The sequence below is a fragment of the Bos indicus x Bos taurus genome, chromosome 6 (assembly GCF_003369695.1).
Source record: "Bos indicus x Bos taurus breed Angus x Brahman F1 hybrid chromosome 6, Bos_hybrid_MaternalHap_v2.0, whole genome shotgun sequence".
NCBI lineage: Eukaryota > Metazoa > Chordata > Mammalia > Artiodactyla > Bovidae > Bos > Bos indicus x Bos taurus.
Window position 1 is genome coordinate 85,681,861 of NC_040081.1, and position 18,810 is coordinate 85,700,670.

At 38.8% G+C, this 18,810-nt stretch overlaps 1 protein-coding gene across 15 annotated transcripts in view; it reads left to right on the plus strand.

The window, feature by feature from the left end:
• Nucleotides 1-18,810, plus strand: part of RUFY3 (RUN and FYVE domain containing 3) — a 93,119-nt gene that overhangs the window by 17,580 nt on the left and 56,729 nt on the right. For 2 of the 15 annotated variants that reach the window (XM_027544686.1, XM_027544687.1), the window contains exon 1: nt 3,126-3,303. The exons of 10 other annotated variants lie outside the window; for them this stretch is intronic. In XM_027544686.1, the coding sequence (XP_027400487.1) occupies nt 3,126-3,303 (178 nt within the window). Of the gene's footprint in view, nt 1-2,066; nt 3,304-18,810 lie in introns of those variants that run through there. 3 more of the 15 variants (XM_027544684.1, XM_027544692.1, XM_027544691.1) reach the window with 3 other exon arrangements.

Genomic DNA, 18,810 nt, shown 5'->3' on the forward strand with positions numbered 1-18,810 from the left:
TCTCCCTTTAAGCTTTAATATAAAAAGATGGAAATTTGTCTGGCTAGAAAGAAATTGTGCTATAATCAGATGTGAATGTGTTAAATGAAGGCTTATATTCTGTATTTGGAAATTAAGTTTAGTCGCTAAATTGTGTCCAATTCTTTGAGACCCCATGGACTGCAGCATGCCAGGCTCCACTGTCTTCCACTATCTCCTGGAGTCTGCTGAAATTCATGTCCATTGAGTCAGTAATAGTATCTAACCATCTCATCCTCAGCCGCCCGCTTTTCCATTTGCCTTCAATCTTGCCCAGCATCAGGGTCTTTCCCAACGAGTTGGCTCTTCTCATCAGGTAGCCCAAGTATTGGAGCTTCAGCTTCAACATCAGTCCTTGCAATGAATATTCAGGGTTGATTTTTTTGAATTGACTGGTTTGATATCCTTACAATCCAAGGGACTCTTAAGAGTCTTCCAGCACCGCAATTTGTTGGTACTCAGCCTTCTTTATGGTTCAACTCTCACATCTACAGATGTGATATACATGACTCCTGGAAAAAACCATAGCTTTGACTAGCTGGACTTTTGTCAGCAAAGTGATGTCTCTGCTTTTTAAAAAGCTATCTAGGTTTGTCACTTGTGGCTCAGCTGGTAAAGTATCCGCCTGCAATGCTGGAGACCTGGGTTCGATCCCTATGCTGGGAGGATCCCCTGGAGAAGGGAAAAGCTACCCACTCCAGTATTCTGGCCTGAGGATTCCATGGACTATACAGAGTTGGATGCAACTTTAACTCTCACAGATTTGTCATAGCTTTCCTTTCCTAGGAGCAAGGGTCTTTTAATTTCATGGCTGCAGTTTGCTTCCTTGAAAAAGTGATCTTAAAAAAAAAAGTGTTCTGATCTTACTGCTCCATGCCGAGTGCCTGGCATGTGGAGTACTCTTAGTGAATATTTACTGAATGAATGAAGGAATAGGTCTGGTCCAAATATAGAGGTAATGTTGGAAGAGATTTAAACAGAAAAGAATAAACCTACCTGGAATATTTTGTTTTCCTTATAACTTACTGATTTTCTTCCTGATTATAAATAAGTATATTCATATATGCATTCTTACATTTTGCCAGTTTGCCTTCCCTCTAACAATGTGAAAATGCCTGTTTACCTACAGAATCTGGTCCTTAGTATTTTTTCCTTTGAGCGCAATCTCAAATTTGGGTGGAGGCATTTACAAATTTTTTTGTATTTGTTGTAAACACTTTATTCCAATACAGCTTTCCTTTTCATTTACTTTTTAAAGAATTTTTGTTGTTGTTGAAATATAGTTGAATTGCAATGTTGTATTACTTTCAGATATACAACAGAGTGATTCAGTTATTTATATATATGTAACATTTATGACATTTTAATAATACTCAAGAAGAAATTTTTCTTTCAGTTGTTAGATATCCCTCTCATAAGAAATCCTAGAACAGAATAATCATAAGAAATCCTAAAATAGAATAAATCATCTTGGGACATATTTCTTGAAGTTTTATGTTCCTCTTTAAAACCAGACCCTTCAGCAAAAGAAAAAAAAAATTGTTTGCAACCATCCAAAGCATTTTCAAAGAAAATCTCTGTCATCCCTTATCTCTTTGTTATTTTTGTAGCTCAGAAAACAAGTACCTGAGTTTTCACTTGCAAGGCACAAAGGCCTCATTGGATAATATAGATATGTAGAGGGGTAAACTGGTTGATTGGTTTAAGATAATATGATAGGACTTCCCTAGTGGTCCAGTGGTTAGAACTCCACACTCCCAGTGCATGGGGCACAGGATCAATCCCTGATCAGGGAAATAAGACCCTACATGCCTTGTGGTGTGGCCAAAAGATAGAAAAATAAAATATGCAAAATAGAGAGAATATGATAATGTGCACTTAGGATATTCCAGGGTGGGAGAAATTTTAAGATGTAGCGTAGTTTTATCCTCTTATTAGAAACAAGCTAATGTAGAAACTTGGTGAATACAGCAGTGTCAGAAGTGAAGGAGGGACTGCCATAAATCAGGAAGGATTTAACTTCTAGGTTGTTTTATTTTTTCCTGCACTTTTGTCCAATCTGAAAAATTAAGTCTTTGTATTTTGGAGAAGGAAATTATGAATGCCTGAAAGTGTATTTAAATCAAAAATTTGCTTTAGTTTTTCTTAAAACACCACCTTTAGCAGAGCAAAGAATTTTGATAGCTAAGTATATAAGGATAAAAGAAGTGAATTATGTGCTTGTTAAATTAATCCAACTACCTCTTTTACCATTTTTGCTGTGCAGCGTTACCCAGTATTAATTGTCCTCCTGTTTCCCAGCCCTTTTATCCTACAGCAAGGGGAATTGATGAGAATACGTGCATTGTGTTATGTCTGATCACAGTTTGACTAGCAGAGTCTGGAAGTGGGTTGTGCACGATGAGAGCAGGCAGCCTAATTGCTCTCCCTGCATCAGCAGCATCTATAAAGCATCCTGGGAATTGCTCGCCCTACGTTCAGAGCAGCTGGTCACATGAGCTTGAATTTTCAGTTCAGTTCATTAGTCAGCCATTTTGGTCAACACCCTGCTTACTGCGCACAACCAATCCTATTAGAACTCAGCATCCCGGCTCCTCTGAGCAGATCCTGGAAGTGATTTCTGCAATTCAGGATTTTTTTTTTTAAGCTAAACAGAAAATATTGGTTTATTTTTTGTTCATTTTTTTCTTTTGTATTTTTTTTTTCTGTAAAAAGAAGGAGGATTTTTCACTTACTCATACAGAGGCCAGTTTTTTTAAAGCCAACTAAGGTAGCATCGGCTGTGCAGGATTTCAAGCCTCTGCCTCAGCTGAAAAAGAAGGGGGTAGGGAAGGGAAGATAATAGGAGAGAAGCTGGAAGAAGATAAGCATCATCTTATTTTGCTATGTGGTAGGAACTGCCTCTGAGAAAACATAGCATAGAATTATTTATCTTGAACACTTGGTGCTTAAAGCATAGGTATTTTTCCGTCTTTTTTTTTTTTAAACCCTTACCTGCCTCTTTTCTTGAGAGCTTTGTTTCAGAGCTTCGGATTTGGGGGTTATTTATTTTTGTTTGGGGTGTGTGTGTGTGTGTGTGTGTGTGTTGTGGTCCCAGCTGAGTCATCATGTCTGCTCTGACGCCTCCAACCGACATGCCAACCCCCACCACTGACAAGATCACACAGGCTGCCATGGAGACCATCTACCTTTGCAAATTCCGAGTGTCTATGGATGGAGAATGGCTCTGCCTGCGAGAGCTGGATGACATCTCACTTACACCTGACCCAGAGCCTACCCATGAAGGTATGGTCAGAACCCGTCCTCCAGTATCTCACCAGCATCCTCATTGTTAATCAGGCTGGGAGGGTCAGGGAGAGGCAGGAAGAACCCATACTCTAAACTAGCTAATGGCCCTGAAAACCTTTCATCCTTAAACCTACCACCAGCTCCCCTTCTCTACTTTACTGGGGGAAAAGATTTTTTCCCTGCCCTCTGAGGTATCCTTTCAAAAGATGCTGGTGCTTGCTTAGAGTTCTTTGTCTTGAAGGCTGTAAAGAACATTTGAGATCACTTATCACATCTGACCCTAATCAACCAATGGAAAAGCTGTTAATTCTGATTAGATGCTAACATATTATAGAAATTATAGTTGTTTTTAATAGAGTAAGGTAAAATTGCATGACTAATTAATTATAGGAGCGTACGTGATATAGTTGAAGCACTCACGAAGGGTATCCTATCATCAGGATATAATGTTAAACAGGCTGTGGTATCTAGAAAATACATGGTCAAACATTCTTTCTTTAAGATAATATAGGTTGTAAGGTTAGATGAGAAAGCAGTTTTATGTTCAGTGCTTATTTAATGAATATGGTCTCAAAAAAGCATAGTACCTTAAAAGGTTAAGCATGATTGATAAGGTAATTCCTACCTATGGAACCGATTGGGCATTGCTTTTTATAAGTTGTTTGTGGTAACTGTTGACCCATGTGAAATCTCCACTGTCAGTCCCTTTGAGACCTTTGTAGTCTCTTGACTTGTGACTTTCTCCCAGAACCTTTTCTAAATTCTGAGAGGCTTTTATCTTCTAGCCCTAAATTTTGTGAACTTAATACCATAAGGAAGAAAATTAATCTGAATCACATTGTTTTGTACCTTTGTGTACTGGCCTCTTAACTAGTGTTTGTTCTCTACCCTTAAAATAATGAAGAAAGAAATGCTCACATATGAGAATAAATTTTACATAAAATCTGCCCAGTATTTAGGCATACTGCAGGACAGAGGGCACAAGGTGAATCGCACCTAGCAGTTGGGTTAGAAAAAGTGATTCCTTGCCCTTGACCAAGCATTGCAATCTTATCATGACTCAGATTTCACTCTTTGTTTCTGAAAAGGATTTTATTTTCCCAGTTAGCCGCTTTTAGAGAGGGTTAACATCAAAGCACAAAGCAGTCATTTGGGTGTGTCTTTAAGGGCAATGTTTAAGTAGTTTCTAAGGCCCTTTGCACCCTTTAACAATTGGTTTGTCTGTTGGACAGCTTCCTTTGGCTCTGAGTTTCAGAATGTGCTGCATGGCGGTCAGGAGACATCAGCTGGAGGCACATACAATGCCAGTACTGTTTAGAACAGCCTCTCGAGCTTTAAAAATCTTTAGGGAATAAAAGTACATTTTGAGAATGCTACCAAGAAGTCTTTTCAGCGGATGCCTCAGTCTGCATATTTGGTTTTTAAAATACTTATTTTGAAAGTCACACAGTATCATATATTCCCTTAATTATAAAATGTAGTGTGTCATTGTCTCTAATTTTGAACAAATTTTATCATTTGAATGGGCTTCCCAGGTGGCTCAGTGGTAAAGAATCCGCCTGCCAATGCAAGAGACACAGGTTCATTTTTTGGGTCGGGAAGATCCCCTGGAGAAGGAAATGGCAACCCACTCCTGTATCCTTGCCTGGGAAACCCCGTAGACAGAGGCGCCTGGTGGGGTACAGTCTTGTGGGGATCAGGAAGAGTCGGACTCTACTTAGCGGCTGAACAACAGCAACAATCGTTTGCATACCTATTTGTTTTTTGAGCAAGATACCTGTGAGTAAGCAAAAGTGAGCTGCTTGGTTCACGTAAGCATTTGTAGTGGTGCTGTTTGAATTCTCTATGGAGAAATCTGTGATGGAAACATATGAGGGCTGCAACCTAAGCTCAAGTGACACATCCTTGGGTTAGGGGAAACAGACAAATAGAAAGTTTCCAACACCTTAGAATCAGCTGGAGAAGAGGTGGAGGAAAATAGAGAAAGGCTGGCAATGACTTTTGGAATTCTGCCTTCAGCTGGGTAAATGAAGCAACAATTTCAAATTATTAGTCCTAGAAGTAATAAAAGAAAGTCCAGGCCCAAGAAAACATCCATAGGTTTAGTGATCTAGGAAGCCAGGTAAATAAAAGACAGGGATTTTATTCTACTGGCTAACTCTGGATGTCTAAACAGTGACTTCAACCCAAGAAATGTCTGCCTTAATATTAATGCTAGAGACAGTTGTTAAGTTTAATTTAGCTATTAACGTTTAAGTGGTGATTGCTGGACCAGTGATAACAGGAACCCTACTGTGTTGACAAAAAATGGAGCACTCGGTGCCCAGACACAGCGAGTGTTCACAGAACACTTCCCAGTTGATTCGTAGACACAAGGAAGGACATCTGACTGTACAAATTCTGCGTTGGGGCTCCCGACTCCCATGAGAGAAAACGGGCAAAAACGTCATGTATCTTCTTAAGACGATAATCTCATTGTGGCCTCATTGGTAGAAGCTTTGAGGTTTCCAACTTGTGTTTTCTGAAAACAGCTCTTGTCTTCACTCTGCTGGCCACAGTGTAGACCAGACCCAGAGTTTCAGCCCACCTTAATTCTTAAATACATGGGAATAAAAACTCACTTCGTTAGTTTAGTACTTATTGGTGGTCAAGGAGATCAGCTATCTCTCATTTCTTTTAGTACACTTTTGTAAAAACCTGGAACAAATGTCCAAATATTTGATTGCAAGAAGGTTCAGGAAAGGCTTCATCCAGGAAGTGACACTTGGACTAGGCTCCACCTTGTGTGATAACAAGAGGATCACAGGCAGATACTGTTGTGGGTGGGGAGTGGAAGGGACATTTCAAGCAGCACACAGTGAGATTCTGGGCTGGACTATAGTAAGTTGTTAGGAATGGTAGTCACGATAGTAAGTTAGGAGCATTAAGCAAGATATTTAATGTAAGTTCAGTTCAATTCAGTCGCTCAGTCATGTCCGACTCTTTGCGACCCCATGAATTGCAGCATGCCAGGCCTTCCTGTCCATCACCAACTCCCGGAGTTTACTCAGACTCACATCCATCGAGTTGGTGATGCCATCCAGCCATCTCATCCTCTGTACCCTATAAATGTTAGTTATTTGTGTAATAGTTATTCATGAAACAACGGTTTGAGCTTCAACAGTTGTAAGCCCCATTGTTAAATCTCTTGCCTTTTTAGTATGTATTTCTAGTTTTGTTTCTGTTTTTGTATTTAACCTTTTGGAATAGTCTAAGCCAGACTATTCCAAGCTTAAAACTACCACAAGCTTAAACAAGTCTAAGCTTGTTTGCTGGACAGACTAAAGGTGGTTAGTAGCTTAAATTCACATTTCAGCATTGTCCTTTCTTGGGCCTTTGCAAACAGGAAAATAATTGGTTAAAAACAAAAGTCGGTTATTAAGAAATACTTGTTTTCCCATTAACTTTCTTTTAAAGAAGAGGAATCCGACATTGAGAAGTGAATAGATCAGTTTAGTACAGTAAAATAGGCCATTTGGTTACAAAGGTAACTCTTAAGATTTGAATTATTTTTTGACTTAGAAAATACCTTTTTCAAATACAGATAGTAAGAGGCAGACTACAAAGAAATGATACAGCAGCAGACACATTAAGAAGAGAACCTCTGGTCAAGCCTTTGATTTTCAAGTTACAGAGAACTTTGGTTATAGAAAACTGTGTGTGATGACTGACTTCAGACACGCTGTTACTGCATAAGTGTCCAGTTTTCCCCTGGTAGTCACATTTTGCTTTAGTGTGCATTTAGAGTATCTGGCACTTACACAGTAATATATAAGGAGCTAGCTTGTATGTAACATCTGTGATTGCAGTAACGGTATTGTACTACATGTAAGGATCCTGTACTACTGTACTATGTGTGTTTGGTCTGTCAGTTGATCAGAAATATTTATTGAGCATCCCTTGATGCAAAATCCAGTTCTAGAGACTAAGAAATAATGGCCTTTGCCCTGAGTGAATTCACAGTCAAGGAAAAAAGATGAAACAACAATGTCAGAGGCTGCTGTAAAACAAGTGTGAACTACTTGGTTGCTAAAGGACAATCATGTTTCATAGGAACTGGACATGGACTTCTAATCCATAGTGACCATACTTCCCAAGGGACAGTATGGGTGTAGATTTCATATCAGGTTTTCCCATATAGTAGGGAATAATCTGCTGATATAATAAGCAAGGAAAATAATCCCCGGAAGATGAAATAGAAAGTGTTTGCTTTTTGGTGACTGCTGTAAGTGTCTGGTTCTGAGATAACTCCATTGACATTTCCTAATGTATTTTTACTCATTAATATCATTGCACAAGAGTAAAACCCCATTCTGCCTGGGAACTGCATATGTTTTAATGAAAAAAGTGCATGACCCAGTGGGCATTTTGGCAGGGGAAGCCAAATGGCTGTTGACCAAGAAACTTCATAGCATCAACTTACTACAGTCTAGTGCCGGGCTTCTAAACCTGGGAAGATGATCCAAAAACTGATATATAAAATTTTTTATGTGTACTTTATTTTTCCTGGGGAAGAAAAAACCTTAGGAACCATTAGAACCCCCAAAGAAAATAAATGTTTAGAAAAACATGCATAATTTTAATCATAAGATCAGACCCTCGGCCCTTCATTCAGCACACACTTAAGTGTCCCACATATAATTTATGCTCCACGCTATGCTAGGTCCTGATGTATAGCACAGTGCCCAAGCCTGCTCCTCTGTATTTTCTGAGCTTATTGACAAGCAAGAGGTGGGGTAGTTCAACAAGTATTGACAAAATGGCTTCCCAGGTGGCTCAGCGCTAAAAAATCTGCCTGCCAACACAGGAAATGCGGATTTAATTCCTGGGCTGGGAAGATCCCCTGGATGAGGAAATGGCAACCCACTCCAGTATTCTTGCCAGGAAAATTCCCTGGGCAGAGGAGACAGAAGAGCTACAGTCCATAGGGTCACAAAGAGTCGGACATGCCTGAGCATCCATGCATGAGTGCTATGGTATAGAGCCAAACATGTTTTATTAGGAAGGTCCAGGGAAATTTTCCAGTTGAAGTAAGTAATGTTTGAACTAAGACCTAAAGGATGTGCAAGAGTTAATCTGGTTATAAACTGGAGGCAAGGGACATTAGGGGTGGGGAATGGGTAGGAGACAGCATTTGCTGAGATCCGGATACCAGAGCTGAAAGATTTTCAGTCTCTCCAAATTTTCTTTCCAGTAAGTTTTCACTTCTTTGAGAAAAAATACTAATAAAACTACATGCTCTACCAGGGACAAAATGTTAGGGTTAGTGAAGAAATAGTATATTTCTTCTTTTCTGATTGTGTATAATGTTATTTTTTAACAGTAAAATCTGAAGTGTTTTAATAGTGAATAAGGTCATTAGTGTGTGTGTTTATTTCCATACTTTAATAAAATAAGTATATATTAAATCATCATATAATATGTGAATTTTAATAGCCCTCTTGAATAAGACTTAAATAAGAATTTCTCCCAATTAACAGAAAAATAAAATAATCATTACTCCTAATATTGAATACCAGTAACATGCAAGTTTGTGAGAAGGCTTTCTATTTTCACATATTTATGTGTGAACCTTCCCTTATGTTTTTTATGATGAACATGTATTTTCTACTAAGAAAATTATAAACCATGTGAAGCTCAAAGATTCTTAAATGAAACCGCTGTAACTGAAGTTGATGAAAAATCAAGGCTTCAGTTATTTTCATAAGTAAACATATGTTAATGATATCCAAAGCATCACTTGGCTATATATAAATTATCTTTTCTGCATTTGTGTGTGTGTGTATATGAAATTATATAAACTGGATTTAAGGCATCCAGCTATCATAGTTTTCTATTATGATTAAACAAATAGTACCATATGTGTTAGGGCATAAAAGAGAGACAGGTGCTCTTTTCCACCACAAAGACTTTTGTCTTCCCTTTTCATTTCCACAACTACCAGGATCTAACTGTGTCACATTCAGATTCCCACACTTATTTTCAGCTTTTCTCCAAGCCATTTCTCTTCCTATTATACTGATTCATTCTTTATAGAATTGCCAAGTAAGTCTTCATGAAAATAAACTTTTCATTCTTGTACAAGAGTCTGTTTCAGACAGTCTTTATATTGAATGTAGAATATTCTTGAAAAAGTGATGGCGACAGTGGTGTAGGAAGAGATGCTGTCTTTTATTGAGCAGCTACTTTGTGCCAGGAACTGTTTTCTCTAAGTAATATATATATGTATTACCTCATTTAATATGTACAAAAACCCACTGAGCCTAGGTACTCTCATCCCCATTTTACAGATTGACAGAGATGTAGTAAGTGGTGGAACTAGGAGTCATTCAGGCAGCCTGGATCCAACCTACATGCAACTTTCCTATACCAGAATTCAGTGAGTGTAAGTTCAGCAATAGACCCACACATAGTAAGGGACGTCTTCTTCCCAGTCTCTGGTGACATATTTCTATCCCTTTTATACACAGTGGAACATGGCATTGGCCAGCTTATGTCCAGGGAGCACCCGAATGTGGCCAGAAGCATGCCATTTGGGGCATACTTGGCAATTGCCATCAGTTAAATTGGATACCTTAGCATTTTATCCCCTTGTTTGTTTTTTTTTTTCCTCTTTCCATTTTTATAAAGTCTGTGAAAATATTTATATGATTGTACAGATGCTGTCAAACAATAAAAATAATGCACTGCTGAGACTGACCTGGTGGGCAGGTGGCTCCTTTATGTGCCAAATTTTAAATGTTTCTCAAATGAAGGTGCAAGGTGACATGGAAAGCTATTTATGGTAGCAGTAATGTTCGTGATTATGGATTGTCAGAAACAATAACTATGTTGAATTCTTATTCTTTAGCCAACTATTCCCATGCCCTTCTTTTGGATAATTTTACTTATCAAAAGGTTTTTTCAAACTCCTTTTCAATACTTGCGTATTTCAACCAGGCTGTGATTCTGTACTTCACTGAAAAAATGGTTATTCTTGTTGTTAATACTATTTCTGCTTTAAATTCTTCTCACTGACATTAAATTAGAAACCAGAAAGGACCTCTGACTCCCTTCATCCATGAACCTTCTTTAACAAGTCCAGTATCCTTCATCTCCTGAATCGTTGGGTTCTGTCTCCATCACTTGATTGAATACACTTGAAATCATTCTCTGATGATTTATTTTAGCCTATGTGATTCATACTTTTATAAAATTATACAGAAAGTTCTTTAGGGCAAAACTTTTCTTTTGTACCCTTAAGAAGGCCTCATATTACTGTATATACTATTTATGGTAGCTGTCTAATACACTTTAGGTGAACTCAATGCCCATATGGTACTAGTGGTAGAATCCACCTGCCAATGCAGGAGACCCAACAGACTCGGGTTCCATCCTTGGATGGGGAGGATCCCCTGGAGGAGGAAATGGCAACGCACTCTAAAATTTTCAGAGAATCCCAGGGACAGAGGAGCCTGGCAGGCTACAATCCATGGGGTTGCCAAGAGTCAGACATGACTGAGCATCTGAGCACACACACAGAAATGCCCCATAATCCCCAGAAAATGATCACTTTTAAAAGAGAAGACTGTTGTAGTACCTTACCTTCCATTACACACAACTATGGTTTCTGGATATTTAAAATTTTTTTTGAAAACACTTAGCTCATAATTCACACTCATTGTATTTTATTTTGAAAATAGAAGTTTAGTATAACAAATAATTTTTTGTTGAACATATCTGTGAATACTATTCAGTGCTGATGAAAATATAGGAAAATTCAGGTAGAATATTTATTGGCACAGCTTTTTTGAAAATCACTTTATCAGTGTGAATCAGGTGCCTCAAAAATTAAGTTCCAATGGTTATACCAGACATTTATTGCAATGAAATAATCAGATATGGGCAAAATATACAACTATGTATAATCATCACAGTATTATGATTTATAGTAGCAAAACTTTAAGTATAACTTAAATAACCTAACAGGAAAATTATTGAATAAATTGTAGAGCATCAGTACCACAAACATTGATAATGATGTTGTGGAAGAATATTTAGTGGTCTAGGGTATTGTTTAAAGTATAGTAAGGTTTTAAAAGCTGTCTCCCAAGCCACATGTACAGTGTGATCACAAATTGATTTAAATATAGATACATGTACACCCAAGTGAAAGGAAATGTACCAAAAATATAAAAAGTGGTCTTCTCTGGAGAGTGGAACAACAGAGGATTTTTATATTCTTCATACTTCTTTATGTCTTCCAAATATTCTTGTTATTGTGCAGTCGCTTAGTTGTGTCTGACTCATTGTGACCCCATGGACTGCCGCACGTCAGGCTTCCCTGTCCTTCGCTATCTCCCAGAGCTTGCTCAAACTCATGTCCATTGAGTCAATGATGCTATCCAACCATCTCATCCTGTTGCCCCCTAATATCCTATAAGAGGATATATTACTATAATCAGGATACTGTGTTGTTTTCTCTTTAAAGAAAAAAGCTTTATGAAAGCTCTAATGTATGGATGTACTCATCCATCTGTCTACCTCAGAGTTAAGTATCTTCCGTGACAGACTTTCCCACATCCACGAACAGGAACCATAGCTCTAAAAGCAGGACTACTGCTTTAGATCCAATGTCCAGTATAATTTTTTAATATTTCTAGTTAGACATTTTGAGTTTTTCCAGGTAACAGGCCAAAAAACATTACTTTTTGGCATACTTTGTTTTCAAAGCTAACTATACGCTGCATACAGTGCACGTGTGGCCCACAGTGTCTAGACTTGGGTGCATTCAGTACAGCATTTAATTTACGCCTATCCTATGCTCAGAAAATAAAACCTGAGTGGGTCAGTTCAGTTCAGTTGCTCAGTCGTGTCCGACTGTTTGTGACCCCATGGACTGCAGCATGCCAGGCTTCCCTGCTGCTGCTGCTGCTAAGTGGCTTCAGTTGTGTCTAACTCTGTGCGACTCCATGGACGGCAGCCCACCAGGCTCCCCCGACCCTGGGATTCTCCAGGCAAGAACACTGGAGTGGGTTGCCATTTCCTTTTCCAATGCACAAAAGTGAAAAGTGAAAAGTGAAAGTGAAGCTGCTCAGTCGTGTCCATTCTTAGTGACCCCATGGACTGCAGCCTACCAGGCTCCTCCATCCATGGGATTTTCCAGGCAAGAATACTGGAGTGGGGTGCCAGGCTTCCCTATCCATCACCAACTCCCAGAACTTAGTCAAACTCATTTCCATTGAGTCGATGATGCCATCCAACCATCTCATCCTCTGTCATCCCCTTTTTCTCCCCCCTTCAATTTTTCCCAGCATCAGGGTCTTTTCCAATGAGCCAGTTCTTCGCATCAGGTGGCCAAAGTATTAGAGTTTCAGCTTCAGCATCAGTCCCTCCAAAGAATATTCAGGACTTCCTTTAGAATTGACTGGCTTGATCTCCTTGCAGTCCAAGGGACTCTAAAGAGTCTTCTCCAATGCTACAGTTCAAAAGCATCAATTCTTCAGTGCTCAGCTTTCTTTGTAGTCCCAGCTCTCACATCCATACATGACTACTGGAAAAACCATAGCTTTAACTAGACAGACCTTTGTTGGCAAAGTAATGTCTCTGCTTTTTAATACGCTGTCTAGGTTGGTCATAGCTCTTCTTCCAAGGAGCAAGGAGTGTCTTTTAATTTCAGGGCTGCAGTGAGTAGGATTGTCTATTTTATAGAATCATGTTACTGTTCTTTCCTTTGGCACGCCTCCTTTTGTAATCTGCTCTCAGTGAGAGTACTGGAACATTTGTTGCTACCAACCGGTTAGCCTCAAGTTTACATGGTCAGGTTCTCTGAGTTGTGATTACGCGTGTACAGGGCAGTCTTTGTGAAATTCTCACAGTGAATAGATTATAGATTCTATTGCCATCTCAGAAGCCTGCCAGGCAAAGTTTTCTGGACAAGGTTCATTCCTTGTTACTCTGATCTGGAAATAGCCTGGCTTGTCTCCCTTGTACGGTAAGTTTTACCCACTTGCCTCTGGGATTTTATAGAATCCTGAATCGGGAAGAAATATCAGCAGGGTTCTCTTTGCACCCCAATCCACAAATGAAGCACTAGAACAGCTCCGTGCTGCCTCTAAGCTGCTCTCCCTAAAATTAGCTTTCTTCAGGTCTACTTTCAGTTTCTTCCCAGCTCCTTGTTACTCCTGTCACTGGCATCTGCTTTAGTGCACGGTCATTAATCACGGTGCGCTTCTACTGTCTTTGCTCTATGTTGGTGAGCTTCTTCTGGACCTTTTTTGGATGGAGCTTTTAATGTGTGCCTTTCTTTGTAGTTCACATCATTAATAACTCTTCTGTGGCTCATCAGCTTCCAGTGCCAGAACGTCCTGTGTCTTAAGGTAATCACAGACGTTGTGTATCATTTTCCAGAGGTAAATGCTATACCAGATTACGTAACTAGTACTCAGTGATGGAGCTCAGGAATTCAAGTTTTTGGATTCCCAGGCCTGGGCACCTGTGAGACCTGACTGGGAAGAGAGCATGGCTGTCATTTGAGGGAACCCACAGTATTCTCTGCTCTTTATTTGTTTAGTCGCTCAGTAGTATCTGACTCTTTTGTGACCCCTTGGATTGTAGCCCTCCAGGCTCCTCTGTCCATGGGATTTCCCAGGCAAGAATACTAGAGTGGGTTGCCATTTCCTTCTCCAGGGGATCTTGCCAACCCTGGGATTGAACCCTCATCTCCTTGGCAGGAGATTCTTTACAACTGAGCCACCAGGGAAGCCCCCTCTTCACTCTGGTTCTGTATTATTTGGGGTTTTTTGGTTGTGCCCCTTTTGGGGAAGGTAGAGAGTATAATGGGGCACGATTTTCCATTGTGATTGTTCCAGCTCCCACCAGTCCCTTGGATTGCTATGAAGTGCTCTTGAGTACAGGGACGTAAATATTAAATTATTTCCCTTGCAGTTTTTCCTATTTGAACTTTGTCAGAGAACAAATAGAAGAATTTGATGAGCTTAGAAATACTTGTGTAGAGGGACAGTGAAACAGACTTATTGTGAAATAGCCTTTAAGTAAATATTTTCCCCCATAATTAAAATTAAATCAGTGTATTAAAATTAATGGGGTTCTTCTAGAAAATACATTTAGTATTACTATGTAATATTTTAGTGAAAACAACTTGATTTTTCTAGTTAAAAAATAATATATTCACATTTAAAAGGTCACAAAATACAGAAAAGTAAAAAATATAAAACAGAATTCATCTACAATTCTAGTACCTATCAATAACCACTAGTAGGATTTAGTAACCAGATTCTCTTTTTCAGTATATACCCATGGAGTTCATTTACAAACTCACATAATCTTATAAGTTGTGTGTATACCTGAGTTGTGTGACCTGCCTACAACTATATCAGTAGATGCAAATCTGTACCACCTCCTTTAATGCCTTAGTTGTTTGGATGTGCCATAAATTCTTTATTCCCTTATTACAAGCATTTAGGTTATTTTAGGTAAATTAGGCTACCACAAACATTCTTGGTATATCATTGTGTTTCTGACTTGAACAATTTTCATTTTTAGAAGTGGAATTTCTGGCTCAAGTAGTAATGTATTTTAATTTCTTATACACATTTCCAAGCTGCCATAAACATTACAAAACTTTAATGCCATGGTATCATGAATGTTCCCATTGGCTACCTCCTTGCAACTCATTTTTGTCTGTGACTGCTGTAGTTGGTTGTGGTTTCTCACACTGATTAAAATCTCAACTCTCCAAGGAAACAGTGTGGTTTTTTAGGATAGTTGATCCAGTAGCTGTAAACTACATAACATTTTATCTGTTTTTCTGTTTTCTTTAAGCTAGTGACAATGTTCTATGCAGAAGAGGATGAGTTTTACTTCTGATTGTACACTGAGAAATTCCGTGCTTCTCTAAGATTGCTAGCATTTACTTTCTGGGGTTAAAAAGGCTGCTGGGGCTTCTTTTTTCTTTCTTCTAGAGGTGTGAAAGTTAGGATATTTCTGATATGTACTCTGTCTTATCTGAGAATGTCACCGTGTCCTGTTCTATGGACAGCAGCTACCCAGTTGAGGTCCACAAAAACTCTTCATTTCTGACACTTCTTATCACCAAATATGTGGGATTTTTTCCAATAGCAGCAATTCTTTAACAAGGGCAGGGTGTCCCACAGTTTAACTCATTTCTAACTCCGTTCCCCTGGAGATAGCATCAGATCCCACAGGTCAAGGGCTCAGATCCTCAAGAATACTCCCTGACCCCCACCACACACAGACTTTGGCTGCAAGTGACAGGTCCCCAGGTTACCCACCATTTCTAGCTGACTGGGCTACAAATCGGAGGTTCCCATGACCTTCTCTCTCTTGAATTCAGTTATTTGCTAAACAGCTCATACAACTCAGGGAAACCTTTACTTATGTTGCCAGTTTATGAAAGGATGTGTTGGAGGATACAAACGTACAGCCAGATGAAGAGACATGTAGAGTGAGGTCTGGAAGGCCCAGAGCACAGAAGCTTCTGTCCCTTTCTAGTTGATGTACGTCACCCTCCTGGTTCATGAATATGTTCACCAACCTGAAAGTTTTCGAACCCCATACTATTGGGATTTTAAGGAGGCTTCCTCATATGGATAAGACCCATTATTAACTCCATTTTCAGCCCCTCTTGTCTCTCCAGAGAAGTGGGAGTGGGGTGCTGATAATTCCAAACTATTAATTATGGGAACCAACTCCCATTTGAGAGACCCCCAGAGTAATCTCACTAGAACAAAAGATGTTTCTAGTGTTCTTATCACTTAGGAGTTTATAAGATTTCAGGAGCCTGTGTCAGGAACTGGAAATTAAAACCAAATATTTGGTTCCAGGATATTTATTATTATAAATCACAGTATCACAATAACTTAATTTTACTTTTTCCAGGATTGTTTGTATTTCCCTGCTAATAGTTTTTTTTGTTTTTTTTTTTAACTATACTTTGGGAATAAAATAGACCTTGGCCTAACTTACTGGTTAATTCTAACAGGACCTCTTAGCTTTTTTTTTTTGTTAGCTTGATAAGTTAGCTTGATAGCTCCTTTGCTAATATTTATTATTATGTTACCAACCCAATTACTGTTAGTTTAACAGAGCCTCAGTTGCTAAATTTGTCCTTGGTTTACTTAACATTGACTTATGTTATTTCTCTATGTTTAATAATTAGTTTATTTTTTTTTTTTCAATCCAGTCTTCTCTATCTCCTTTAAATAAGTATGGCAAATACTTAGAGGACTCCAGTCTGTAGCCAAATCAAAATACAGGGTATGCATTGGTTTCTTGTAAATGTAAAGTTGACATTTATTACCTATGATACACTAAGTACAGGTACTCTTAAGTAACAATTATGTTCACAACAGTACTTCAAAGAGTTATTTGTGATCAGTGATTGGGTTTCAGGAAGGATTTCCCCTCAAGAAACTGTAATAAACTTTCAAAAAGTAACACTCTAAATCAAAGACACCATGGAAGCACCTTAAATGTCCATCAACAGATAATGGATAAAGGAGATGTTGTGTGTGTGTATATATATATGTCTGTGTGTATATATACATACACACACAATGGAATATTACTCACCCATAAAAAGGAACGATATTGGGTCATTTGTAGAGACCTGGATGGACTTAAGAGTGTGTCACACAGAGTGAAGTAAGTCAGAAAGAGAAAAACATATATTGACTCATATATATGAGTGGAATCCTTTTGTATAGCACAGGGAGCTCAGTGCTCTGTGGTGACCTGAATTGAGTGGGGTGGAGGGAGACCCAAGAGGGAGGGGGTAGATGTATGCATATAGCTGATTCACTTCATCGTATAGCAGAAACTAACACAACATTGTAAAGCAGTTATACCCTCAATAAAATAAAAAGAAAAAAGAAAACACACCTAGCCTCAAGGAGACAGTGTAACTTGTCTCTAAACTAGGCTGTAACTCAGTTGTCTATACTACAGACTCCATAGTAATAATACTGAAGAGAGAATATGTCAAGAAGAGAGATCTCACAAGCATGGGTACATAAACAGTGGAGAGGCACTTTGTGGCTATTCCAGCGCTTCTCAGGAGGGAGGGAGCTGCAGCCCTACCCCGCCCGCTCCATCGTTGAGAGAGAAAAGGAGTAGCCAACATCAAAGCCAGGGCCTCTTTCCCCAGACACACTGCATCATCATTGAGTTACCATGTACCATAAGAGCAACTGTCTTACAGTATGACTAAATTAAATATTTAATTCAAGTGAATTAGTCTGCTCGTTTAGCCAGGAAATAAGCTATGCTTCCTTGAAAATTCAGGGCCTTTGTACAGTTGCAGCCTGTCTCTTGTCTCTTGACTTAAAGTATGTCTTCATTCAAATGGATCTTAAAAATAAGGTGATAGAGTCTGTTAGGAGCAGCATTTTTAGCCAATTAATCCAAGTGTTTCAAGTGGAGTGGTGGTCCTGATGTTGCGTTGGTCTCATGGCAGCAACCCTGTGACAATCCATACCCCTTTCCTTGTGAGTCAGTGTTCTGAGTGAGAACTGAGTAGCTAGCGTAACTTTGGAAGCAGCCGTTTACCACTCGACATTTAGAGTGCACATCTGGCACAATTCTGATCTCCACAGCTCTGAACTATGCTTTATCGAGAGCAAAATTTAATCCAGACCTTATCTTCTGTATCAACCAGTGAGGCTCTATATTACTCTTCTTTGCAATCTGTGAATATGTATTATGACAAAAATTCAAGGTAATATAGCTTTTTAGATCAGGTGAAACATACTCGAGGCAACAAATTGCTACTCCTCAAAAAAGGAAATGTTCTGGGAAAGAGACAGGAGTTGGCTCTGCTGCCTCCCACCTCTTTGATTCATATATTAGATGCTTTTGTTGTTGTTGTTTTAACAAGTTGAACATATTCCAGAGGGCACAATTTTTTAAAGAAATCTTTTATAAATTCTTCTTTGGGGGTTATAAAAGAATATTGTGGTATGCATTCTTTATTACAGTACAATTCTGAGCATGCCAAGGTAAAGTGGGGAACAACTTTAAAAAGAGAACACATACCTGTTACCTTCCAGGGAGCAGGGCTGTCTCTTTTAAACTGATTCTATCACTCTGGCACTCATGATTTTAAGTGTTGTTTTAGAAACAAAACAGAGTAAGTCTGGATGGAGCAGAAAAGTGCTCTAGATGAGACATGCCAAGGGAAAGTCAGAGAGACCCCTTGTACCCACCACCCATTTCTACCTAGAAATTCACTTTCCTGAGCTCTTCTTTGCATAGATCTTGGAGGTTCTTTATATTCTGCTTAATAAGATAGACTTTTATTAGGTGACAAATGTAGTTTTTGGTTAAAGAAATGCAGGCTAAAATAAGAATAGTCCAAGTCTATATAGAAAAATATCATGATTATTAGAAAAATAGGTTCTTACAAATCTATAAGCCTACACAATATAAATCTGTGGCACATTATAT